The sequence below is a fragment of the Ranitomeya variabilis genome, chromosome 5 (assembly GCF_051348905.1).
Source record: "Ranitomeya variabilis isolate aRanVar5 chromosome 5, aRanVar5.hap1, whole genome shotgun sequence".
In the NCBI taxonomy this organism is placed as follows: domain Eukaryota; kingdom Metazoa; phylum Chordata; class Amphibia; order Anura; family Dendrobatidae; genus Ranitomeya; species Ranitomeya variabilis.
The window spans coordinates 394,883,880-394,910,801 of NC_135236.1; the positions used below are offsets into that span (position 1 = coordinate 394,883,880).

The 26,922-nt window shown below is 43.3% G+C and overlaps 1 protein-coding gene across 5 annotated transcripts in view; it reads right to left on the reverse strand.

Annotated features, from left to right (window-relative positions):
- Positions 1–26,922, reverse strand: part of ZNF277 (zinc finger protein 277) — a 173,771-nt gene that overhangs the window by 56,935 nt on the left and 89,914 nt on the right. For all 5 annotated transcript variants that reach the window (XM_077265067.1, XM_077265071.1, XM_077265070.1 and 2 more), the window contains 3 exons: positions 9,005–9,206; positions 6,781–6,869; positions 5,823–5,905 (listed from right to left, as the gene is read on the reverse strand). In XM_077265067.1, coding sequence (XP_077121182.1) covers positions 5,823–5,905; positions 6,781–6,869; positions 9,005–9,206 — 374 coding nt within the window. The remainder of the gene's footprint in view (positions 1–5,822; positions 5,906–6,780; positions 6,870–9,004; positions 9,207–26,922) is intronic.

Consider the following 26,922-nt stretch of genomic DNA (forward strand, 5'->3'; position numbering starts at 1 on the left):
GTAAAGTTTTGGGCAGATGTGGAAAAATGCTGCAAAGTAAGAATACTTTAAAAATTTGTAGTATCAAGAGTTATTTTTTATCACTTAAAAAATGTAAAGTGACTGAAGAAAAAAGAACTCTAAATCAAACCAATATTTCAGTGTGACCGTCCGTTGCCTTCATAACATCAATTCTTCTAGGTACACACGTACCCAGGTATTGAAGGATCTCAGGGATGTCAATCTCAAACACACACAAAGGCCAAAATTAAAAACTTGGATAAAGTCATTGGCCAACCCTGACATTTATTTATAAATGTCTACAATTGAGATAATTTTCCCTTATCAAATATAACGATGAACCTTTTCATATGGAAACAAACCTAAAGGGCTTTTCCCACGAACAAAGTACATTTGAATTAATGGATCTTAGAATAAAATAAACACACAATCACAAATGGAATAATATAATATGGTATGTAAGAAAACAGTCAATACCCCCAAAATGACCATATAATCATGTATAGGGAGACTTCCCAAATCATATACTTATCCTAACAAAGGGGAAGTACAATAACCAAATAAAATCAAGAATAGTTTATTGATTTATAAGTTAATTTTTTTTATATGCATACATGTGTAGAATGGCAAAGAGGAACACAAAGCAGAGCGACAGCTGAGCAGGACAATTTCATGAATAAACCATAATTATGGCAGGTAAGGCACAATATGATGACCCTACAGTATCCCACCAGTAAAGAGTGGTGACCCCCAACACCGTATGTTACCCCAACTGTGATCCCCATACAGCCACCACACAGTATAATGGGCCCCACGTAGTCCTCCATACAGTATAATGAGCCTCACATTTAGAAGAAGAAATACTCACCTCTTCTTGTTAGGAGTGCTTTCACACTGTGTTCTGGCTTCGTCCTGGGCTTATGTCCAAAATTCCCCAAAACGGGATTAGAGAGTATGTGCCAACGGGGCCATAGACTATCATGGTGCCGACTGAGAGAACGTGTGCTCTGACGTGCATTGTTTTCAGGCATGTATCCCTACTGGAGGCAAACACACAGACGCAGGCTACTATGAGATAGCCCTCCCTATATCCAGTGATCTCATAATAGCCGAGTCCTGGGAAAGGAGCACTGACAGTGCTTCCTATTCTGTATACACAGGGATCAGGTACACAGTAATAAACTGTCCTTGCCTTAATCCCTGATCTCAATATCATAGAGTCTGTGTAAGATTACATGACAAGAAAGAAGAATTTGCACAAGCCTACATCTAGAAAAGATCTGTGGTTAACCCTCTAATGATGTTTGGAACAACCTCCTTGCCGAGTTTATTCATAAAACAGTGTGTAAGTGTACATCCAAGAATTGAGGTTTTGATGCTGTTCTTAGGGTAGGTATGGTCACACCAAATATTGATTTGATTTTGATTTCTCTTTTGCTCATAGATGAAAATAAACTATAAACTCTACTATTTTTTGAAGCATTCTTACTTTGCAGCTTACTTTCCACAGCTGCCTAAAACGTTTGCACAGTAAATATTGCTGTGAAGCTAAAGTCTTATTCTTCATGCTGTCATCACAAAATTAAAAGTAAAAGTTAGTATACTTATTGCTTTATTGAAATAAGTTACCAAATATAAGATATTAAACGTATTGTTTGGACATGTAAAGCAACTTTACAATTTGCATTATTATTAATTATCTTCTCTAATCTCAAGCATGGAGGGATTTTTTAATTCTACTGCTTACTGCCTAGGTTACCAAAGCATAATTAGTGTTGCCCGGTCTCCTAGGCATGGACAGCAGCACTTACCAGCTCTTTCCTATAGAGCTTGTAAGTGCTGCTATGGAGTTGGCCATATCTCTGGATCTGTCCCGTTTCAGTTTTCGCTACACTCCTCCGATGTTGCAGAGATAATGCTGCCTCTGCTAGTAGCACTGAAGCGCATGCAGCTCAGATCAACGGTTCAACCATGCCATAGATCCAAACTAACAATTTTCAGCACACCTTTCCCTTCCCCTGGTATTCAGAAAACTGAACACTGATCTCATGAAATCCCTTTTAACTAAATATTCTTATAAGGGGAGTAAAGATGCAAATGAATGAGTTAAAGCAAACTTGTCAGCAGGTTTTTGCTAAGTAAACTATGGGCGGCCTGTGGGCAGGTCTTTCCTTGGGTTTCTCTGGCTTAGAGCAGGAAGATAAGACTCTGCCTACAGTCCGACCCTGGAGCATAAGCATCTCATTACCTGAAAACTTCTAAGGTTGCCATCACACTAGCAGTATTTGGTCAGTATTTTACATCAGTATTTGTAAGCCAAAACCAGGAGTACAACAAATAGAAGAAAAGTATAATAGAAACACGTCACCACTTCTGCATTTATCACCCACTCCTGGTTTTGGCTTACAGATACTGATGTAAACTACTGACCAAATACTGCTAGTGTGACGGCAGCCTAACACTGATTACACAAGAACCACAAGACAGATTTCTTCACCCCAGGTATCATGTTAATCAGTTTAACACTGCCAACCTAACAATGCCTGTAGTTTACTTAGCAAAATCCTGCTGACAGGTTCACTTTAAAGAAAAAAATGGAAAGCAATATGCACTATGTATGGGATTTCCAGGAGTCTTTAGAAACTTATAATCATCTATTTGGTCCGATGTTTACAAGCTGAGCAGCTGGATGTGAGTAGCACTAATGCAATCTGACAGATGTGCTGTAAGGTCCTAGAAGGCCCTATGGTCTAATTACACACACTGCCCAAAATTGGAAACTACCAAGTGGGAGACTCAGAAATACTTTTATTGGATGCATCAAATTTAATTAAAAAAATTGGGATAGGCAAATAAAATCTGTCAAAACATACATAGCTGCTCTGAACCACTTGACTAGCTAGCGCTCAAATTCAGAAACACTGCAGTATGAAATGTTACATACCAGTTATTTTTGCAAGATTGGCCCCAACAACACTGATGGCTTATACTACATATATCAATAAATAATAATTCAAGTGGAAGTCTGACCCTCCGCACATCCACCGATCAGCTTTTTGTTTAGTAGGCACAATTCCACACTCTTGGTAGTGACTGAGCCTGGCATCACAGTTCAGTCCATCTCACTTGAATAAAGGCCACCAGAAACATTAGATGTTTGTCAGTCGATCAACACTTCCACCAATCAATTGGCCGACAGCAATCTTGGTCATCTATCACACACAGAAGCGCTTGTTCGGCCATATGCTTCTTTATGAGAAAGCCGCTGACTGACATCTTTGCCAGTGGTTTATATCCAAGAGAACAAAGCAATCATCAGTCCACAATAGGACATGCTGCATAGACATCTTCCCCGGCAATGAACTGGCTGGTGTCCCCATACACCCCTGTGTCAGCCGAAGCCCTCGATATTGGTTGCTGTGGCTGACATTAGTCTAATGTGTTTGGGGGCTTAACATGAAGTTGTAAGGAGCAGTAATACCAGCTACAGCTTAGTAATTGGCAACTGGCCTGGTTATCAATGACGGGGTAGCAGCTCTTACCTTAGCCCCTTCAAGCAGCTAATACAAGCTTCACTTAGTCACAAGATTTCAAACCTGCTGAGGTTGGATCAAGTATCTAAATTGCCCAATAAATGTAGAAAAACATCTTTTACGCTATTATTTTAATCAATCTGCATTAGAATTCTGGCTCTTCTCATTTGCAGGGACACCCACTCAATATTATATATATCTATATATATATATATATATATATATATATATATAGATATATATATAGATATATATATGGAGAGTATACCCAGCACATACATGACCTGCTAGAAAACAGCTACAGTATCTATAATATATAACGCTGGGAGCGTCACTCTGTCCGAAGCCTTTATAGACTGCGCAAGCGCCGGCGCGGTCTGGACCCCACAGAGTGACGCTCCCAGGAGATCGCGGTATGCGTAAGTACTGAACGCACACCGCGGTCTCCAACGGAGAAGCAGGGACGTGCCAGGAGGGTGAGTATGCTATATTTACCTGTCCCGTTCCACCGATGCGTGCTGCTCCGTCCTCCACATCCTCTGCATGTGACGTTCAGTTCAGAGGGCGCGATGATGCGCTTAATGCGCGCCGCCCTCTGACTGATCAGTCACAGGCAGAGGACCCGGAAGACGGAGCGGCACGCAGCAGTGGATCAGGGCCAGGTGACTATAGCAAGTGCCGGGGGCCTGAGCTAGCGGCGACTCCGGCACCTGACCCCCACAGCGCGCCGGTGTCCCCGCCTGCTCAGGCTCCCCAGCACTCGGCGCCCAGCGACGATAGGTGAGTGTTATTTTTTTTTTATTGCATCAGCATACAGGGCATATAATCCTTTGGAGCATCTTATGGGGGCCATCAACCATAATGGATCAGCATACAGGGCATATACTATGGAGCATCTTATGGGGGCCATCAACCATAATGGAGCAGCATACAGGGCATATAATCCTATGGAGCATCTTATGGGGGCCATCAACCATAATGGATCAGCATACAGGGCATATATTACCATGGAGCATCTTATGGGGGCCATCAACCATAATGGAGCAGCATACAGGGCATATAATACTATGGAGCATCTTATGGGGGCCATCAACCACAATGGAGCAGCATATGAGGCATATAATACTATGGAGCATCTTATGGGGGCCATCAACCATAATGGAGCAGCATATGAGGCATATAATACTATGGAGCATCTTATGGGGGCCATCAACCATAATGGATCAGCATACAGGGCATATAATACTATGGAGCATCTTATGGGGGCCATCAACCATAATGGAGCAGCATATGAGGCATATACTATGGAGCATCTTATGGGGGCCAACAACCTTTATGGAGCAGCGTATGGGGCATATGGATGGGAGCAGCAAATTACAGAACGGTGGCGCAGGATGGGAGCAGCACATGACAGAATAGAGCAGCACATGACAGAATAGAGCAGCACATGACAGAATAGAGCAGCACATGACAGAATAGAGCAGCACATGACAGAATAGGGCAGCACATGACAGAACGGGGGTGCAGGATGGCAGCAGCACATGACAGAACGGGGGTGCAGGATGGCAGCAGCACATGACAGAATGGGGGTGCAGGATGGCAGCAGCACATGACAGAACGGGGTGCAGGATGGCAGCAGCACATGACAGAACGGGGGCGCAGGATGGGAGCAGCACATGACAAGATGGGGGCGCAGGATGGGGGAAGCAAATGACAGAATGGAGGGGCAGGATGGGTGCAGCACATGTCAGAATGGGGGCGCAGGATGGGAGCAGCACATGACAGAATGGGCCGCAGGATGGTAGCAGCACATGACAGAACTGGGGCGTAGGATGGGAGCAGTACATGACAGAATGGGGGCTCAAGATGGGAGCAGCGCATGACAGCATGGGGGCACAGGATGGGAGCAGCACATGACAGAACGGGGGGTAGGATGGGAGCAGCACATGACAGAACGGGGGAGCAGGATGGCAGCAGCACATGACAGGATGGGAGCAGCACATGACAGGATTGGGGTACAGGATGGGACCACCACATGACAGGATTGGGGTACAGGATGGGAGCATGTGACAGGATGAGTGCTCAGGAAGACAGTAGCACATCACAAGATGGAGGCACACAAAACAGGAAGGGGGCTGCACATGACAGGATGGGGGCGCAAGATGGTAGCAGCACATGACAAGATTAGGGCGCAGGATGGAAGCAACACATACCAGGATGGAGACCATATACCAATATAAATGCTCGCCACCCAGGCGTAGAACGGGTTCAATAGCTAGTATGATATACCAATCTTTGCTGCTGGAGTTCCTCCCTTAGAATTCGATCTTCTGGTAGAACGTCACACAATAGAAAGTAGTTTTCTTGCTGGTCTACAGATAAGGAAATAGAATTATTGTATAGCAGCCAAAATAATTTACCTTCTCATTTCTAGAGCTCTTGAAAGCAATGAGAGGCCATTAACATTTTGGAGGATCTATGAAGTAATGATGAGGCACTCCAGGAGACTTTAATAGGATTATAGTGTGCATGAGAATCAGCAGTTCAATAAATTAGCCGAGGAACCACATTCCCGAGAGGCGTCCATGCTAAATGTGGACACACAAAACTCTCTAATTTATCTTACAGGAGAACCTTTTCTCTCTGCCTGAAGTTGCCCTGTAAATACTAAGAAACTCCTTCAGTTACCAGAATGTTTGTCATCAGTAATGCAGAAAATGACAGGGGGGCCGAACCTGTCGTTATCGGTGGACTCTGCTTACATTAGTCTAATATGTATGGGGGATTCAGTAAAGAGCGATATATCGGGAAATGGTTGTGGGATCTAGCTTTAAGTGCCAGGATCCCGCAATCTGGAAATTCGGGCCTGACTTTGTTATCTGTTGTCGTCAGCTTCACCTACCCCCTTCTTACCAGCGCCCCCTAGCAATTGCAGTGGGTCTGTGGTGTGCACGCCACTTCTTAAGCCTGGAGAGCTGTAGTGTAACTATTAACTCTGTATGATAGAATAAGCTGTAAAGTGAGAAACACAACTCCATCCTGACTCTTCAGATGCTCAGACTGCTAGAAGCGCAGTCCCTTCACCTTGCTTTACACTGCAGCTCTGCCTGCTCAGATTGTGTACAAGCACTGGTCTCACATGTGTCGTACTGAGATATGGTAGGTAGGAAATTGGAGCTTGAAATATCCTTTCTTTAAAAAATGAGTAGAATATCTGAACAGTGCTCTCCATTACAACTGTACCGACCTTCTGGTGCTTGAGAATTGGTTCTTATAACTGAACAGAAGTCTGTGATGGCTTGTTCTGTAAATCTTTTCTTCCAATATAGAATGTACCTAAACAAAAAGTAAATGTAAGTTTAAGCACATAGTAGGCTCCTGTAAATGTGACTGATGCACACCTATGAATGAGTGCAGACTGGTACTGCAGCTTAGCCACAATTCACTGGACATGGCAATTTCACATAAAACCTGTGGATTATAGGTGCGGCTATGTTTTGGAAGAACGAAAAAAAATGCTGATCCACAATGCAGAGAAACACCTCTGTACATTTCTTAGGGCAACAGTATCACGTAGAAATTAGCTGCGTAGAGCAGAAGTCACCAAACCGCTACTGGTTCTTCAGATGTGAAAGGCTCCAACCCAAGGAACATTCACCAGGGAAGTCAGCACATATTCCCAACTACGCCACAGGCAACACGGCTGTTCTGGGTTTACACTGAAATGCCTGGCATGAAAAGGCTACAATAGACTGCAGGGCAATATTCTGGTTTTCAGCTATCTGAATTGAACATTTAGGTGGCGGTTGACAGATACATCAGCCCTCCTGACATGCTCATTTTCGTAGATACTGGTCTTTTCCACAAAACAATAATTGTGGAAATGCTCATCACTACACAGAACGTGAGTATACTCGTTGCTCGGGTTTTCCAGAACACGCTTGGGTGATCTCCGAGGATTTGTTAGTGCTCGGAGATTTACCGTAGTTTTCTCACCTCAGCTGCATGATTTATGGCTGCTGGACAGCCTGAATACGTGGGAATTCCCTAACAAACAGGCATTCCTCAAAAGGTTGAAAAGTTGGGAAAAGGTTGAAAAGTTCCAAGGAACTTTCGTAAGGCACTGTATTTAATGAAACTGCCAGTTGAGGACCTGTGAGGCGTCGATTTCTCAAGCTACAGACTCTAATGTACTTGTCTTGTTGCTCAGTTGTGCAGCGGGGCCTCCCACTTCTCTTTCTACTCTGGTTAGAGCCTGTTTGTGCTCTCCTCTGAAGGGAGTAGTACACACCGTTGTAGGAAATCTTCAGTTTCTTGGCAATTTCTCTCATGGAATATCCTTCATTTCTAAGAACAAGAATAGACTGTCGAGTTTCACATGAAAGTTCTTTTTTTTTCTGGCCATTTTGAGAGTATAATAGACCCAACAAATATAATGCTCCAGATTCTCAACTAGCTCAAAGGAAGGTCAGGTTTATAGGTTCTCTAATCAGCCAAACTATTTTCAGCTGTGCTAACATACTTGCACAAGGGTTTTCAAGGGTAGTCTAACCATCCATTAGCCTTCTTATGCAGTTAGTGAACACAAAGTACCATAAGAACACTGGAGTGATGGTTGTTGGAATTGGGCCTCTATACACCTATGAAGATATTGCATTACAAACCAGACATTTGCAGCTAGAATAGTCATTTACCACATTAACAATGTATAGAGTGTATTTCTGAATCATTTAATGTTCGCTTCATTGGAAAGAACTGTGCCTTTCTTTCAAAAATAAGGAAATTTCTAAGTGACCCTAAACTTTTGAAGAGTAGCGTATGCACTCCCAAAATGCCCCATCTCATAGCACATCCAAAAAAAATTAATTAAATCTTCTTTACTGAATAATTAAAAGAGATGAAAACTCTTTGTGATGGAAAAAGTTCACCCGATAGCCATGAAAGACTGACACATTTCCGGCACAACAATAACTTCCTTACCTTGAGTGAGGGAGTTATTGTTATGCCAGAAACACATCAGTCTTTCATGGCTATCCTGAGAACCTTTTCAGCGCAAAGCATTTTCATCTCTTAATTATTCAATAAAGAAGATTCCATTATTTTCTTTCTTGGATGTGCTGATTTTTCCTCTGTATTTGTGTAGTGGACAGTCTGCTGCACCCACACACTAAGCCAAGGAACTCTATATGGACTACGGATGTGGGGAGGCTTCATATTAAATCGTTATGCTCTAGGCGCTATGATGGATAAAAATCAAAACCTGGCTGCCAAAGGAGAAATTCTAGTCGGCATGGTGTAAAAGGGTGTACAGAGGTGGACATCCACTGTAAGGATACATCTGCAAAACAGATTTTATGATTGCACGCAATGGCAAAAATACCAAAGAAATCCAGGCACCATATATAAATCATAACCCCCATGTGGTATACACATGCAGATTTCTTGCAGAGACAATGATATAAATACCTTACCTCCTGAAATTTGCTATTAATTTGACATCAGCAATAACCAATTTATGCTCAATTATCATGTGTTTCAGAAGTCTATCCTTCTCTTCCTCTTCATAGGACTGTTCACAAAACGCACAAAACAGGGAAACATTTTCCACTTGGTCAGAGACAGCACTGGGGCTCTCTGGCAACAAGAGAGATTCCAAGATGAGGTCCTTCATATCTAAACAAAAGACCAGACAATATGCATGTCACAATCACCAAATGTAATAATGCAATAAAAAACACATATAGTGGGGGAAATAAGTATTTGATCCCTTGCTGATTTTGTAAGTTTGCCCACTGACAAAGACATGAAAAGTCTATAGTTTTAAGGGTAAGTTAATTTTAACATTGAGAGACAGAATATCAAAAATAAAATCCAGAAAATCACATTGTAAAATTATATACATTTATTTGCATTTTGCAGTGAGAAATAAGTATTTGATCCCCTACCGACCATTAAGGCTATGTGAACACGTTGCAGATTTTGATGCGTTTCCGCAGCGTGTATTTGGATGAGCGGAATTGCATCAAATCCGCAGTGTAGTGCACCACCAATGTTAGTCAATGGGAAATTGACAACTGGTGTGCATATGCTGTGGAAAAAAAAGGCGCGGATTTGCAGCGTTTTATTTTCCGCAGCATGTCAATTCTTTTTGCTGATCTGCACCCATTTACTTCCATTGATTCCATCAAATCTGCAGCAAAAAGATCTGCGGTTTTTCTGCGGAGTTGGGTGTGAGAAACGATGCAGATCGGGGGAGGAAGAGAGTGTGGGCGGAGACTGTGTGCGGAGAAGATGTGAGTGTCTGTGCGCGGGTGTTTGTGTGCATCTGTGTGTGTGCGGGGGTCTGCGGGGCTATATTTCTGTGCGTGTCTGTGTGCGCGGGTCTGTATGTAGGCAGGCATCGTCCGATGGGACTACTAGTCCAATCCGGCTATGCCTGCTACAGTGACAGCTAGCCGATGATGGGACAGCAGTAGTACCAGCTACTGTGTTCTAGTGTAAAAAAACAGCCACATACACACCTACAGTACATACATATACACATACAGGACATACTCATCAAACAGCTAATCCCCAACGCCCTCGATCACCTGTAAAAAACTAAAAAAAATAATCCAACAGTATACTCTCTGTTCCGATGTAATCCATTTAACAACAAGTGTCCCACGACAATCTCCCGTGTACAGCTGTCACATCGGCAGATGTGACCTCTCTCCAGGGGCTCCGGTGGTACAATGATGGCAGGTATCCTCCCGCACTGTATCACTCCGCCGTCAGAGGTCACTGTCACTTGCGGCATCGCTGTGTGGGAAAATTCTCACACAGCAGTGCTGTAAAGTGAGAGCATGAACTCTCAGTGATAACACTGCAGGAGCCATTGCCTCATGTCAATGTGTCATTGGAGGCCCTGTAGAGTGGTCACATCTCCTGATGTGACTGCTCTATAGAGGAGGATCATCGTGGGACACTCGTTATTAAATGGACTACGTCGGACCAGGGAGTATGTGTGTTGGTTTATTTATTTTTTATTTTTTGCAGATCGAGGGCGTTGCATGGATTAGCTGTACAATAAATATGGGAAAATGCGTGGTGTTTTATTTCATTAAAATACTTTATTCTGGCTGTTTATTTAACCCTTTACCAACTATAGGATAAGTAATGGATAGGTGTCTTATTGACACCTCTCCATTACTAAGCCGGCTTGATGTCACCTTACAATACAAAGGTGACATCAACCCCACAAATATTACCTCATATGCCACCGCTACAGGGCAGTGGGAAGAGAGAGGAAAGGGACGGAATTGGTGCATCTTAGAGATGCGCCATTTCTGGGGCGGCTATGTGCTGGCAACAACCCAGCAGCAGGACCGCTATCTCAGCCTTTGTGCAAGCAGGAACAGGAGGAGCACTGCCAGAGACCTGCAAAATGACCTCCAACAGGCAACAAATGTGCATGTGTCTGCACAAACGGTTAGAAACCAACTTCATGAGGATGGTTTGTGCGCTCGACGTCCACAGATGGGGTTGTGCTCACAGCCCAACACCGTGCAGGCAGGACGCTTGGCATTCGCCACAGAACACCAGGATTGGCAAACTCACCACTGGTGCCCTGTGCTCTTCACAGATGAAAGCAGGTTCACACTGAGCACATGTGACAGACGTGACAGAGTCTGGAGATGCCGTGGAGAGCGATCTGCTGCCTGCAACATCCTTCAGCATGACCCGTTTGGCAGTTGGTCAGTAATGGTGTGGGGTGGCATTTCTTTGGAGGGCCGCACAGCCCTCCATATGCTCGCCAGAGGTAGCCTGACTGCAATTAGGTAGAGATCCTCAGACCCCTTGTGAGACCATATGCTGGTGCGGTAGGCCCCTGGGTTCCTCCTAATGCAGGACAATGCCAGACCTCATGTGGAAGGAATGTGTCAGCAGTTCCTGCAAGATGAAGGCATTGAAGCTATGGACTGGCCCGCCCGTTCCCCAGACCTGAATCCGATTGAACACATCTGGGACATCATGTCTCGCACCATCCAACGTCACGTTGCACCACAGACTGTCCAGGAGTTTGTGGATGCTTTAGTCCAGGTCTCGTCGGAGATCCCTCAGGAGACCATCCGCCGGCTCATCAGGAGCATGCCAAGGCATTGTAGGTAGGTCATACAGGCACATGGAGGCCACACACACTACTGAGCATCATTTGCTTGTCTTAAAGCATTTCCACTTAAGTTGGATCAGCCTGTAATTTCATTTTCCACTTTGATTTTGAGCATCATTCCAACTCCAGACCTCGGTGGGATATTAGTTGTGATTTAAGTTGATCATTTTTAGGTTTAATTGTTCCACTATGTAATGAATAAAGATTTACAACTGCAATATTTAATTCAGTGATATCTAGGATGTGAGATTGTAGTGTTCCCTTTATTTTTTTGAGCAGTATATATATATATATATATATATATATATATATATATATATATATATATATATATATATATATATATATATAAATAAAAAAGGAAAACAGCACAAAAAATAGAAAAAAAATGGGCTTTAATGCCTGAACGGCGTGGCAACGTTTCGGATATGGTATCCTTTTTCAAGCCTTTTTGGCTTGAAAAAGGATACCATATTCGAAACGTTGCCACGCCGTTCAGGCATTAAAGCCCATTTTTCCTTTTTTATTCTTATTATTGGAAGCCATTGCACCATTGGTTTGGGAAGCGTTGCACAACAATTGTGGTATCAGATGCTGTTCCAATTTTGATCTCGCTCTCTCTCTATACCGTATATACTCGAGTATAAGCCGAGCAGAGTATAAGCCTAGGGTGGGAAATGGAGCAGATACTGGTAAATTTCAAAAATAAAAATAGATACCAATAAAAGTAAAATTAATTGAGACATCAGTAGATCAAGTGTTTTTGAATATCCATATTGAATCAGAAGCCCCATATAATGCTCCATAAAGTTCATGATGGGCCCCATAAGATGCTCCATATTAAAATATGCCCCATATAATGCTGCATAAAAGGTTAATGATGGCCCCATAAGATGCTCCATAGAATAATATGCCCCATATAATGCTCCATAAAAGCTGATGGCCCCATAAGATGCTCCATAGAAGTGTTCCCCAAGTCCGATCCTCAAGAGCCATCAACAGGTCATGTTTTCAGGATTTCCTTAGTATTGTCAAGGTGATAATTGCATCACCTGCACAGGCAATAAGTCCATCACCTGGGCAATACTAAGGAAACCCAGAAAACATGACCTGTTGGTGGCTCTTGAGGACCGGAGTTGGAGAACACTGCTCCATAGAATAATATGCCCCATATGCTGTTCCATAAAGGTTCATGGCCCCATAAGATGCTCCATAGAATAATATAACCCCATATGCTGCTTCATAAAAGTTGTTGGCCCCATAAGATGCTCCATAAAATAATATAACCCCATATGCTGCTGCGATTAAAAAAAAAAAAAAAAAAAGATATACTCAACTCTCGTCGCTGGGAGCCAGGTGCCGGTGTTCGGAACAGGCGGGGACATCGGCGTACTATGGTGGCCAGGTGCCGGGGTCGCCGCTGGCTCAGGCCCCCGGAACTTGTGATATTCACCTGTCCCCGTTCCAACACCGCACACCGATGTGTCTTCCAAGTCTTTGCAGTGACTGTTCAGGTAGAGGGCGTGCACTAATCACGAAATCGCGCCCTCTGACCTGAACATTACAACCAGAGGTCACGGAAGGCACAGCCCTGTGGTGCAACGAGGACAGGTGAATATTGCATGGCTCACCCTCCCCCGTCATACACACCCTCCTGGAGCGGTCTCTGCTTCTCAGATGGTCTCGGTGCCGGCAGCTCTTCCTGTGTTCAGCGGTCACATGGTACCGCATATTAAAGTAATGTATATGCGCTCCACGCCTATGGGAGTGGAGTCGCGTCCATATTCATTACTTTAATGATCGGTACCACATGACCGCTGAACACAGGAAGAGCTGCAGGCGTCAGAGACCATCTGAGAAGCAGGGACGTGCAGAGACCGTGCCGGGAGGGTGAGTATGATGTGACAGCCGCCAATCCTGCCACTCCCCCTCCCCCGCCGACCCCTTGGGACAATGACTTGAATATTAGCCGAGAGGGGCACTTTCAGCCTAAAAAAATGGGCTGAAAATCTCGGCTTATACTCAAGTATATACGGTATATATAAAATTTACACACACATACACTTGCATCGGCGCACTATGTCCCGGAACACAGCAAAATACTTCTGGGACATAGTGCGCCGGCGCATGCGCACTAATGCTTTTCGGCTTTGCCCGCAGTTGGGCAAAGCATACTGCGCGTGCACAAGGCAAGATTGCTTTGCGTACGCGTGAACTACGGAGGAAACCGACGGAAATTCCAGAAAATATTGCGCCCAGCGGGAAAGTAAGGGGTGAATAAAAGCTGAGGAAACACCGCCCATCGGACCGGACAGAGGGCCCGCCAAATTCAGGTGACAGAGTCCCTTTGAAGGTCCTGGAGTGGCCTAGCCAGTCTCCAGACCTGAACCCAATAGAGAATCTTTGGAGGGAGCCGAAACTCAATGTTGCCCAGCAACACCCCGAAACCCGAACGATCTGGAGAAGGTCTGTATGGAGGAGTGGGCCAAAATCCCTACTGCAGTGTGTGCAAACTTGGTCAAGAACTACAGGAAACGTCTAACCTCTGTAACTGCAAACAAAGGTTTCAGTACCAAATATAAAATCCTGTCTTTCTATTGTATCAAATATTTATTTCATGCAATAAAATGTAAACTGACTATGTAAAAATCATACAATATGATTTTCTGTCTCACAGTTGAAGAGTACCTACGATAAAAATTACAGACCTATCCATCCTTTGTAGAAAACTTGTTAAAACGTGGAAAATCTGCAGCATATCAAATACTTATTTTCCCCACTGTATATATTTTACCCACACATAATATATAAACACACACACAATGAGTGATACAGGTATTGAATACATCACCAATTTTCTAACTAAGTATACTTATAAAGGTGCTATTGACATGAAATTCTCACCAGATGTCCGAAATACAGAATGACCTGGAATCAGCAGGTATAGCATTGTGTTTTTGGGGTGATATGCAGTGCCTTTTGGGCTCCAAGCATGGTGTGTATAATGGCATCTAAAGAGTTCAATTTTGGTCTTCTCTGACCAGACAGTATTCTCCCAGTATTTCACAGGCTTGTCTAAATGTTATTGAGCAAAATGTAAACGCATTTGAACATATTTTTTGTTCAGCAATGGAATCTTGTGTGGTGAGCATGAATACAAGCCATGGAGATCTTTCTGTAGCTCTTCATATGTGGTCCTTGGCTCTTGAAAAACTCTTCTGATAATTCTTTTCACTCCTCTGTCTGAAATCTTGAGCCTGGTCGTGGCCGGTTTATGGTGAAATTATGTTCTTTCTATTTCCGGATTATGGCCCCAGCGGTGCTCACTGGAACCTTTCAGTAGTTTGGAAAATGTTTCTGTAACGAATGCCATCAGTATGTTTTACAACAATAAGGTTGTGAAGGTCTTGACACAGCTTACTGGTTATACCCATCATGAGATGTTGGCACCTTATTAAAGAGACACCTTTTTTTTATCATCAGTTGAACCAGCTGATATCATTTTTAACTAAGTGGCAAGATTGCTTTCTAATTACTTATAGATTTCAGCTGGTGTTATGACTTTCCATAGCTTTTTGCACCTCTCTCTCTCTTCATGCGTTCAATACTTTTTCCCTGTGTCATTTCTCATTATAACACAAATTAATTTATGGACATTTATGGTTTGATTTCTTAGCTGGTGTAGACTGGATGAGTTGTTACCGACAACTGCTGATAATTTCATGTCAAAAGCACCTTTAGAAATATTGTTACTTAGAAAATTGGTGACATGTTTTATATTTACCGTATATACTCGAGTATAAGTCGAGATTTTCAGCCCAAAAAAATGGGCTGAAAGTGCCCCTCTCGGCTTATACTCGAGTCATGGGGGTCGGCGGGTGAGGGGGAGCGACGCCTGTCAAATACTCACCTACTCCCAGCGCTCCCTGCAAGTCCCACGGTGTTCGGTGCGGCAGCTTCAAAGTTCTTCCCCTCTTCAGCGGCCACGTGGTACCGCTCATTAAAGTTATGAATATGGACTCCACGCCCATAGGGGTGGAGCCGAATATTCATTACTGTAATGAGCGGTACCATGTGACCGCTCACTACAGGAAGAAGCTGCGGCGCCGTACACCGTGGGACATGCAGGGACAGCATCAGGACCGCTGGGAGTAGGTGAGTATATTTACCTTCCCTCGTTCCACCGAAGCTCCGTCTTCCCGTCCTCTTGCTGTGACTGTTCAGGTCAGAGGGCGCGGTGACGTATTAGTGTGCGCGCCGCCCTCTGCCTGAACAGTCAGTGCGGAGAGACGGGACGCTGAGGAGCAGCGACGAGAGGTGAGTATGTAATTTTTTTTTTTTAGTGCAGCAGCATTACATGAGGCATAATGTTATATGGAGCCATAAAGAACTGCATGGAGCATTATATGGGGCCATAACTGCATGGATCATTATATGGGTCATTTCTGGGGCCATAATTGCATGGGGCATTATATGGGGCCATAACTGCATGGAGCATTATATGGGGCCATAACTGCATGGAGCATTATATGGGGCATCTATGGGGCCATAACTGCATGGAGCATTATATGGGGCATCTATGGGGCCATAACAGCATGGAGCATTATATGGGGTATCTATGGGGCCATAACTGCATGGAGCAATATATGGGGCATCTATGGGGCCATAACTGCATGGAGCATTATATGGGGCCATAACTGCATGGAGCATTATATGGGGCATCTTATGGTGCCATAATGAACTGCATGGAGCATTATATGGAGCATCTTATGGGGCCATAAAGAACTGCATGGAGCATTATATGGGGCATCTATGGGGCCATAATTGCATGGAGCATTATATGGGGCATTATATGGGGCCATAACTGCATGGAGCATTATATGGGGCATTATATGGGGCCATAACTGCATGGAGCATTATATGGGGCATCTATGGGGCCATAAAGAACTGCAAGGAGCATTATATGGGGCATCTTATGGGGCCATAAAGAACTGCATGGAGCATTATATGGGGCATCTTATGGGGCCATAATGAACTGCATGGAGCATTATATGGAGCATCTTATGGGGCCATAAAGAACTGCATGGAGCATTATATGGGGCATCTATGGGGCCATAATTGCATGGAGCATTATATGGGGCCATAACTGCATGGAGCATTATATGGGGCATTATATGGGGCCATAACTGCATGGAGCATTATATGGGGCATCTATGGGGCTATAACTGCATGGAGCATTATATGGGGCATATTTGTATATGGAGCATCTTATGAGGCCATAATGAACTGTATGGAGCATTATATGGGGCTCCTGATTCAGTATGGATATTCAAAAACACGTAACCTACTGATGTCTCAATTAATTTTACTTTTATTGGTATCTATTTTTATTTTTGACATTTACCGGTAGCTGCTGCATTTTCCACCCTAGGCTTATACTCGAGTCAATAAGTTTTCCCAGTTTTTTGTTGCAACATCAGGGGGGTCGGCTTATACTCGGGTCGGCTTATACTCGAGTATATACGGGTAATTCACCCAGTGTATACATGTGTATCTATCTAGATACACACACGTTATTGATTTTTTATTTTTTTTTACAAAGAGTTACACCTTTTTTGTAATAACTACTTTATAGCAATAACATAGAGCTGAGTAAGACGAACTACCCAGCACTAAAAGGCTTAGCAGGACAGGAAACTTCTGGACAGGCAGAATCTGGTACATGTATTACAGTGAATAACATTCTTCCTCCGCAGCTGGAAACTTCATCCACAGATCTATGATTGCAAGTGAAATTGAAGCACACAGCTCAGCTCTTGGAGCTACAATCGCAGGTCTGGTGAACCTTTCAATATATTACTGATTATTAGTTGCAAATGGTTAGTACGCAGTTTTATAGCATGAGTAAATAGAATTAAAATTGTCAGATGATTAACTGAGTTTATGAAATTTTAGGTAGAGAAAAATCAGATAGAATGTATCTAAATGTTTTGGGTGTAATTACACAACAACAAAGAATGAAAAACTCACCAATAAATATTCGAAGTCTCTTGCTAAGGCACAGTTCAGACGACCGTATTTCACGGTCCTTAAATGGACCACAATGCAAGGACTGACTGTGGGTCTCCCGACCTCAACTTACAGCCTCATATATTCCCTACATCTGGAGATCCCTTACAAATATGGGAGAGGATTCATATCCTGGCTAAAAGCAGTATATACTAGCCCCAATGCTAGAACAGGGCCAATGGTAGTTGCTCTGATCATATTTTTAGCAAGGAGCCCAAGGAAGAGTTTCCTGTCGCCTCAAATCTTATTTGCCATAGGGATTTAATGGCATTTTGCTCAGCCATACTGGCATCATCTACAATATAGGTCTTCAGATACGGGATGTTGGAAATAAACGTGGCACTTTATTCAGATGCCTTTCTTTTGTTGTGGGACATGGAGCTTTTTCTATAGCTGTCTTTGACAGATAGCATTGGAAAGCTTTCTTGGCAGAAAATAAACTGGCACAAGTCGGTTCTTTTACCAAATGATCCACCAGAACATACTTTCCCAATGTTTAATGGTGTTCAAATCAATGGTGCACAATAATTTAAGTATGTAGGTATTAAAGTCAGTAATAGTTTAACCAAAAAAACAATGCATGGAACAAAATTATTTCCATCTGTAGTGGGAAGGCTGAAAGAGGTTGTCCAATACCTGGAAAATACATATTTAAAGATGCACTCCTATCAAGGCTTTTATCCTCTTGACACATTGCAGTCATCATATTATATAGCACTGTGCACTTACAAGTGCTCATTTTTGCTTTCTACCCAGTTACTACTTCTCTTGTATCTGCTTTATGTAGAAACAGGAAGTCTCTTGTCCCTGAATTTATCATCCCCCTCATCAACTCCTGACCCAGCTGCTTCGCTCTTCCTCCCTGCCATAGACTTTTGCAGTGACTGAGGACTCCTTCAGGAAAAGAAACTTCCTGTTTCTACATAGAGCTTCGAAGGATTCACAGAGTCAGTTTTCAATCATGTGATGTCACAGACCAAATGGAAAAGAGAAGAATTTGCTGCGTAGAAATGATAATGAGCAATTGCAAGTACACAGTGCTCTATAACATGATGACTGCAATATATTAAGAGGATACAAATTTTGATAGAAGTGCTTCATTAAATGAAGAAGTCTACCATGTAACCTTATAAAATAAAGAGAACATATACTCACTCCCTGCATCAATGCTGTTCCAGCGATGCCTGCATTTGGTCTCCCAAGGTTTTAGTGACACTGCTTTGTCAAGTAAGCCCAGCACCTAATTGATGGCCTCTATTGGGCTGCTGCACTCTTTCTTCTCCTAGATGTACTGCGGACAAGTGGAGGAAATAAGAGTGCAGCAACCTACTAATGGTTGCCGATTGACATACATACATACATATATTATATATATATATACATATATATACAGTACAGACCAAAAGTTTGGACACATCTTCTCATTAAAGATTTTTCTGTATTTTCATGACTATGAAAATTGTACATTCACACTGAAGGCATCAAAACTATGAATTAACACATGTGGAGTTATATACTTAACAAAAAAGTGTGAAACAACTGAAATTATGTCTTATATTCTAGGTTCTTCAAAGTAGCCACCTTTTGCTTTGATGACTGTGTGATGCCCTAGCACTAGACCAATGAAGTCTGTCTCTTGAGGGGGATGTCACGAATGGCTTGACCCAGTGCTGTGGTCTCAGGCAATGCACAGTGTAAGGGATATCGTGAAGGAACAGGCACTTACTTGATCAGCAGCAGATCCTCCCAGTAGTGATGATCCTGATCTTGAGTAGATGATTATTATCCAAATGAAAGACTGAGGCGCTGAAACGTTTAACCCGTTTACTTCAACATGAAGGGATTTGCAATCAGTACTGTCACCGGAGTCTGTATGAGCACTCTGAATTAAGGCCCCGTCTCACATAGCGATTTACCAACGATCACGACCAGCGATACGACCTGGCCGTGATCGTTGGTAAGTCGCTGTGTGGTCGCTGGGGAGCTGTCACACAGACCGCTCTCCAGCGACCAACGATCAGGGGAACGACTTCGGCATCGTTGAAACTGTCTTCAACGATGCCGAAGTCCCCCTGCAGCACCCGGGTAACCAGGGTAAACATCGGGTTACTAAGCGCAGGGCCGCGCTTAGTAACCCGATGTTTACCCTGGTTACCAGCGTAAATGTAAAAAAAAACAAACAGTACATACTTGCCATCTGATGTCCGTCAGGTCCCTTGCCGTCTGCTTCCTGCTCTGACTGAGCCGCCGTACAGTGAGAGCAGAGCGCAGCGGTGACGTCACTGCTGTGCTGCGCTCTCACTGTACGGCCGGATCTGTCAGAGCAGGAAGCAGACGGCAAGGGACCTGACGGACATCAGATGGCAAGTATGTACTGTTTGGTTTTTTTTACATTTACGCTGGTAACCAGGGTAAACATCGGGTTACTAAGCGCGGCCCTGCGCTTAGTAACCCGATGTTTACCCTGGTTACCAGTGAAGACATCGCTGGATCGGTGTCACACACACCGATTCAGCGATGTCAGCGGGACCTCAACGACCAAAAAAAGGTCCAGGCCATTCCGACACGACCAGCGATCTCACAGCAGGGGCCTGATCGCTGGTACGTGTCACACATAGCGAGATCGCTACTGAGGTCGCTGTTGCGTCACAAAACTTGTGACTCAGCAGCGATATCGCTAGCGATCTCGCTATGTGAGACGGGGGCTTTACTCTGACCTTGTCAAGATTTCTATCTCTTATTATGCGCAGTTTCCATGTGGCCCTGCTGCTGTATGTGGTCTGGCTGCCGACTCAATCTGTCCCTCCCGGGTCCTGGTTCGACGGGCAACCCGAGTCCTTTTTGTCAGTTTATCCCCTCTGGGAATACCGCTGAACTCTGTGTCTGTTGCTGCGCCTGACCCTAGTGAGGCTGATATCACCTCACGTCTTTCCGGTTGCTGTATTATATATAATGAATATAGCCGCGGATCCGGTATCCGTCTCTGCGCCTATTCTGGGTAATAATTAATGCTACCCGGTTCTCACAATGTCCTTTCTCTCTATTCTCCTTCTCTTCAGGTCGGTGGTCCTGACTTATCAACCGTCATAGGGTTGTTAGAAAATCAGTTGTATGACCTTTCACTCCTAGCTCCTTAGCCCAACTGCCAGTCCTTTTCTCAGACCAGAATATATCAAGGGGAGTCTCTGGAGCTCCCCCTTCTGGCCGGAGATGGTAGTGCAGTCTTGCTATTTTAGTATTTGTATTTGGTGTCAATAACTATTTTTGTGGCAAATACCCCTAGGGGCGCCACATTTGCTTGCACACTCTTGGCATTCTCTTGATGAGCTTCAGGAGGTACTCACCGGGAATGGTTTTCACTTCACAGGTGTGCCCTGTCAGGTTTAACAAGTGGGATTTCTTGCCGGGGCACACCTGTGAAGTTTGAAGCTCTTATTTGAGCAGTACTTGACACAATATACATGAATCACTATGTACAGACAGAGGCAGCTGTTGTGAATTTGGATTCTGGGCTCCCCCGGTGGCTACTGGTGGAATTGAACTGGTGTCTTCATCTTCTCTGTTCACCTGTTCCCATCAAGATGGGGGAGTCGCTATATAACCTTGCTGCTCTGTTAGTTGCTTGCCGGTCAACAATGTTATCAGAAGCCTCTCTGTGCTTGTTCCTGCTCCTAGACAACTACTAGATAAGTTGGACTCTTGTCCATGTTTGTTTTTGCATTTTGTTCCAGTTCACAGCTGTAGTTTCGTTACTGTGTCTGGAAAGCTCTTGTGAACGGGAATTGCCACTCTGGTGTTATGAGTTAATGCCAGAGTTTTAAAGTAATTTCTGGATGGTGTTTTTTGATAGGGTTTTCAGCTGACCATGAAAGTGTCCTTTCTGTCTTCTGCTATGTAGTAAGTGGACCTCAAATTTGCTAAACCTATTTTCATACTATGTTTGTTATTTCATCTCAACTCACCGCCAATACATGTGGGGGGCCTCTGTCTCCTTTCGGGGTATTTCTCTAGAGGTGAGCTAGGACTAATATTTTCCTCTGCTAGCTTTATTTAGTCCTCCGGCTGGGCTGGGCATCTAGAACCAACGTAGGCATGCTACCCGGCCACTGCTAGTTGTGCGTTAGGTTTAGTTCATGGTCAGCTCAGTTCCCATCTTCCAAGAGCTAGTTCCTATATATGCTTATGCTATGTTCTCTTGCCATTGAGATCATGACAGTACTGTCATGATCTCAATGGCAAGAGAACATAGCATAAGCATATATAGGAACTAGCTCTTGGAAGATGGGAACTGAGCTGACCATGAACTAAACCTAACGCACAACTAGCAGTGGCCGGGTAGCATGCCTACGTTGGTTCTAGATGCCCAGCCCAGCCGGAGGACTAAATAAAGCTAGCAGAGGAAAATATTAGTCCTAGCTCACCTCTAGAGAAATACCCCGAAAGGAGACAGAGGCCCCCCACATGTATTGGCGGTGAGTTGAGATGAAATAACAAACGTAGTATGAAAATAGGTTTAGCAAATTTGAGGTCCACTTACTACATAGCAGAAGACAGAAAGGACACTTTCATGGTCAGCTGAAAACCCTATCAAAAAACACCATCCAGAAATTACTTTAAAACTCTGGCATTAACTCATAACACCAGAGTGGCAATTCCCGTTCACAAGAGCTTTCCAGACACAGTAACGAAACTACAGCTGTGAACTGGAACAAAATGCAAAAACAAACATGGACAAGAGTCCAACTTATCTAGTAGTTGTCTAGGAGCAGGAACAAGCACAGAGAGGCTTCTGATAACATTGTTGACCGGCAAGCAACTAACAGAGCAGCAAGGTTATATAGCGACTCCCCCATCTTGATGGGAACAGGTGAACAGAGAAGATGAAGACACCAGTTCAATTCCACCAGTAGCCACCGGGGGAGCCCAGAATCCAAATTCACAACAGGCAGCATCTTATTCAGGTTTATTCAGGTAACAATCTACCCAGTTCATTGTTATATTAATTTGTGAATTAGGAAAATATAACATTTGCATGTAGCTGAAAAGTGCGGCCCAGTTGTTGGTTACTGGTGGGCCTTTGGCATTCCGGTCTGACATTGGTTATAGGTGCATCTGTTTTTCATGAATCAGGGTCATTAGATGTAAATGCAACAGGAATTAATGAGCGTCATGCTGCAGCTCTGCAGGAAAATGCAAACTCCACGAGGTGACAGCAGAGTGGAGAGAGGACAGAAATTCTGTTCAGAGCTGACCAGCAGAACTGCAGCGAGGCTACCACCAGGTGGCAGCAGAATAGTCAAACAAGCCGGGTCAATACCTAGACAGTAGCAAAGTACCAAGGGGAAAATCACATACGGAGTCAGAGAAGCACCAAGAGGTCAGTACCAGTCAGAAGCAGAAGTACCAGAAGGAAGAGACAGTCAGGTTAGAGCCAAAGCCGAGTCGAGTACCTTGGAATCCAGACACGAAGGGAAAAACACAGAGTTGGGGCAGGAAGAGAGGAATGAATACACACGGCAAAGTCAGCAAAACGCAGCAGGACAAATCAGGGTTTCACCAGAGTCAGCTACTCAAGCCGTAGGCAAGTAATATAACTGACACTGCCTGCAGGATATAGAGCAGAGAAATAGCAGACCTGAAACCAGAACAAGGCAGAGAAAAGCTAACCTCTCACATGACCAGACAAGGAAAAGGAGAGACAGGAAAAACCCGGTCTGGATCATGAAAGTGAGATCTTCAGCATAGCATAGATGATCTGTGCCACAACCCATTTCAAGTTCTTAAGGTCAGTAGTGATGAGCGAATATACTCGTTACTCGAGATTTCTCGAGCATGCTTGGGGGTCCTCAGAGTATTTTTTAGTGCTCGGACATTTAGTTTTTCTTGCCCCAGCTGAATGATTTAGATTTGTTAGCCAGCATAAGTACATGTGGGGGTTGCCTGGTTGCTAGGGAATCCCCACATGTACTTATGCTGGCTAACAGATGTAAATCATTCAGCTGCGGCAAGAAAAACTAAATCTCCGAGCACTAAAAAATACTTGGAGGACCCCCGAGCAAGCTCAAGAAATCTCGAGTAACGAGTATATTCGCTCATCACTAATGGTCAGTGAAAACAGTAATAGGATGGACAGCTGTTGTGAATTCCGCTCTTGGGCTCCCTCCGGTGGTTGTAAGTAGCACTTTTGTGAATTCTGCTCTTGGGCTCCCTCCTGTGGTTTTGAGTGGTATAGCTGCTTCTTGAATTTAGCATCAGCAGCTGCTTCCACTGATCGTCTTTCTGGCTCGGCTATTCTAGTCTGGCCTTATCCCTCAATCAATGCCAGTTGTCAATTGTTCCTGCTTGGAGTCACTGCTCTTTTGGATTTCCTTGACACTCTGTCCAGTTCAGCAAAGATAAGTCCTTGCTTGTCCTTTTGCAGTCCACTTGTTGTGGACTTTATTGTTCAGCACATTCTATGTTTTGCTCATTTGTCCAGCTTATCAGTATGGATCTATTCAGCTACGCTGGAAGCTCTGGGCTGCAGATTTTGCCCTCCACACCTTTAGTCAGGTGTGGAGATTTTTGCATATCTCTGCGGTGGACTTTTTCTAGTTTTTATTACTGACCGCACAGTGTTCTTTCCTGTACTATCTATCTAGCTAGAAGTGGCCTCCTTTGCTAAATCTTGTTTCATACTACGTATGTCATTTCCTTCTCCTCTCACAGTCATTATTTGTGGGGGGCTGTCCTATCCTTTGGGGATCTTCTCTGAGGCAAGATAGCTTTCCTATTTCTACCTTTAGGGGTAGCTAGTTCTCCGGCTGTGACGAGGTGTCCAGGGAGTGACAGGAACATCCCACGGCTACTGCTAGTGTTGTGTTAAGATCAGGAACTGCGGTCTGTATAGTTACCACCTGCTCAGAGCTAGTCGCATGTCGCTCCTAAATTACCAGTCCATAACAGTACAACTGGCCAAAAATGAGTTGAATGCATCTCAAAAGAAGGAAAAGAAAAAGAGTTCTGAGCCATTTTTTTTCTTTATACATAAACAAAATCCAATAGTGGACTTGCCACCTCCAAATTTACTACATATACCAAAACTACACCCAAATAGTAAAAGGTGAAGAAAAAGAGACATGAGCAGCTGAATTAAAACATGATATTTTTATTAAACAAAAACAAACTGTAAAAACACAAGACAAGGAAATTCAAGGAAATACTGATGGAACATATATCCAAAGAAAAAGAAGGAAACAGCTGTATGGCACTATATAACCTTTTAAGAGATTCAGTTATATTTGTGGGAACCAGCCCTATCAAAATATAAAAATATATAGGTATAAAAGTGGCACGTGCACATTGGGAGGTTTATGACTGAACAACCGTATCACTATAATGTGAATAGCACCCGATGACTAGCCTACAGCTTAATATATATCAGGTTACAAGCTGTACAATGTCTTAGTGCTACAGTAATACCGTATTAAAAAAAAAATAAAAAAATTTTTATTAATATATTTTTATGCGGTTATAACAGTGATCTAAACTATCATAACGTAAAATGCTGATGTACCAGCACCATATGTACTAAACTGAAAGTGCCCAGTGCAAGGATAATACACAGATATAATTATAAATAGCAGCAGTTTAGAAAAAATGCTCAGTGCTGATGGACATATAAAGAAAAGGCACATATATATGTGAGTACACAGGTTTTTTGCTGTTATAATCTACCTCACATGTTAACTACCTCGTGCACTAGACACCTTTAGGTGATCTGATGTGGTACAGGCACATTGGCACTTTATCTTTTAAAAATTTAAGACCATTATGGTATCAACTCTATTCAAACTATTGCATTTATACAGCACTAAGCATTTTTTCTAAACTGCTGCTATTTATAATTATATCTGTGTATTATCCTTGCACTGGGCACTTTCAGTTTAGTACATATGGTGCTGGTACATCAGCATTTTACGTTATGATAGTTTAGATCACTGTTATAACCGCATAAAAATATATTAATAAAATTTTTTTTTTTTTTTTTTTGAATACGGTATTACTGTAGCACTAAGACATTGTACAGCTTGTAACCTGATATATATTAAGCTGTAGGCTAGTCATCGGGTGCTATTCACATTATAGTGATACGGTTGTTCAGTCATAAACCTCCCAATGTGCACGTGCCACTTTTATACCTATATATTTTTATATTTTGATAGGGCTGGTTCCCACAAATATAATTGAATCTCTTAAAAGGTTATATAGTGCCATACAGCTGTTTCCTTCTTTTTCTTTGGATATATGTTCCATCAGTATTTCCTTGAATTTTCTTGTGTTTTTACAGTTTGTTTTTGTTTAATAAAAATATCATGTTTTAATTCAGCTGCTCATGCCTCTTTTTCTTCACCTTTTACTATTTGGGTGTAGTTTTGGTATATGTATTTTTTTTCTTTAGTCTGTTTTGTCTTTTTCCTTCCTCTTAATCTCTGGGTGGATTTGGGCGCGGACATGGATGTTCAGGGTTTGTTTTCTTGTGTGGATCAGCTTGCTGCAAGAGTTCAGAGTATCCAAGATTATGTTGTTCAGACTTCAGCCTTAGAGCCTAGAATTCCTACTCCAGACTTGTTTTACGGGGATAGATCTAAGTTTTTGAACTTTAAAAATAACTGCAAATTGTTTTTTGCTCTGAAACCCCATTCCTCTGGTGACCCCACTCAGCAAGTTAAAATAGTTATTTCTCTGCTGCGTGGTGACCCTCAGGACTGGGCATTCTCCCTTGAGTCAGGGGATCCGGCATTGCTTAATGTAGATGCATTTTTTCAATCGCTCGGATAATTGTATGACGTACCTAACTCTGTGGATCATGCGGAAAAAACCTTGTTGGCCCTGTGCCAGGGTCAGGAAGCGGCAGAATTATACTGCCAGAAATTTAGAAAATGGTCTGTGCTCACTAAATGGAATGAGGACGCTCTGGTAGCAATTTTCAGAAAGGGTCTTTCTGAAGCCCTTAAAGATGTTATGGTGGGGTTCCCCACGCCTGTTGGTCTGAGCGAATCTATGTCTCTAGCCATTCAGATTGATCGGTGCCTGCGCGAGCGCAAAGTGGTGCACCATATGGCAGCATCCTCTGAACAGAGTCCTGAGCCTATGCAATGTGATAGGATTCTGACTAGAGCGGAACAG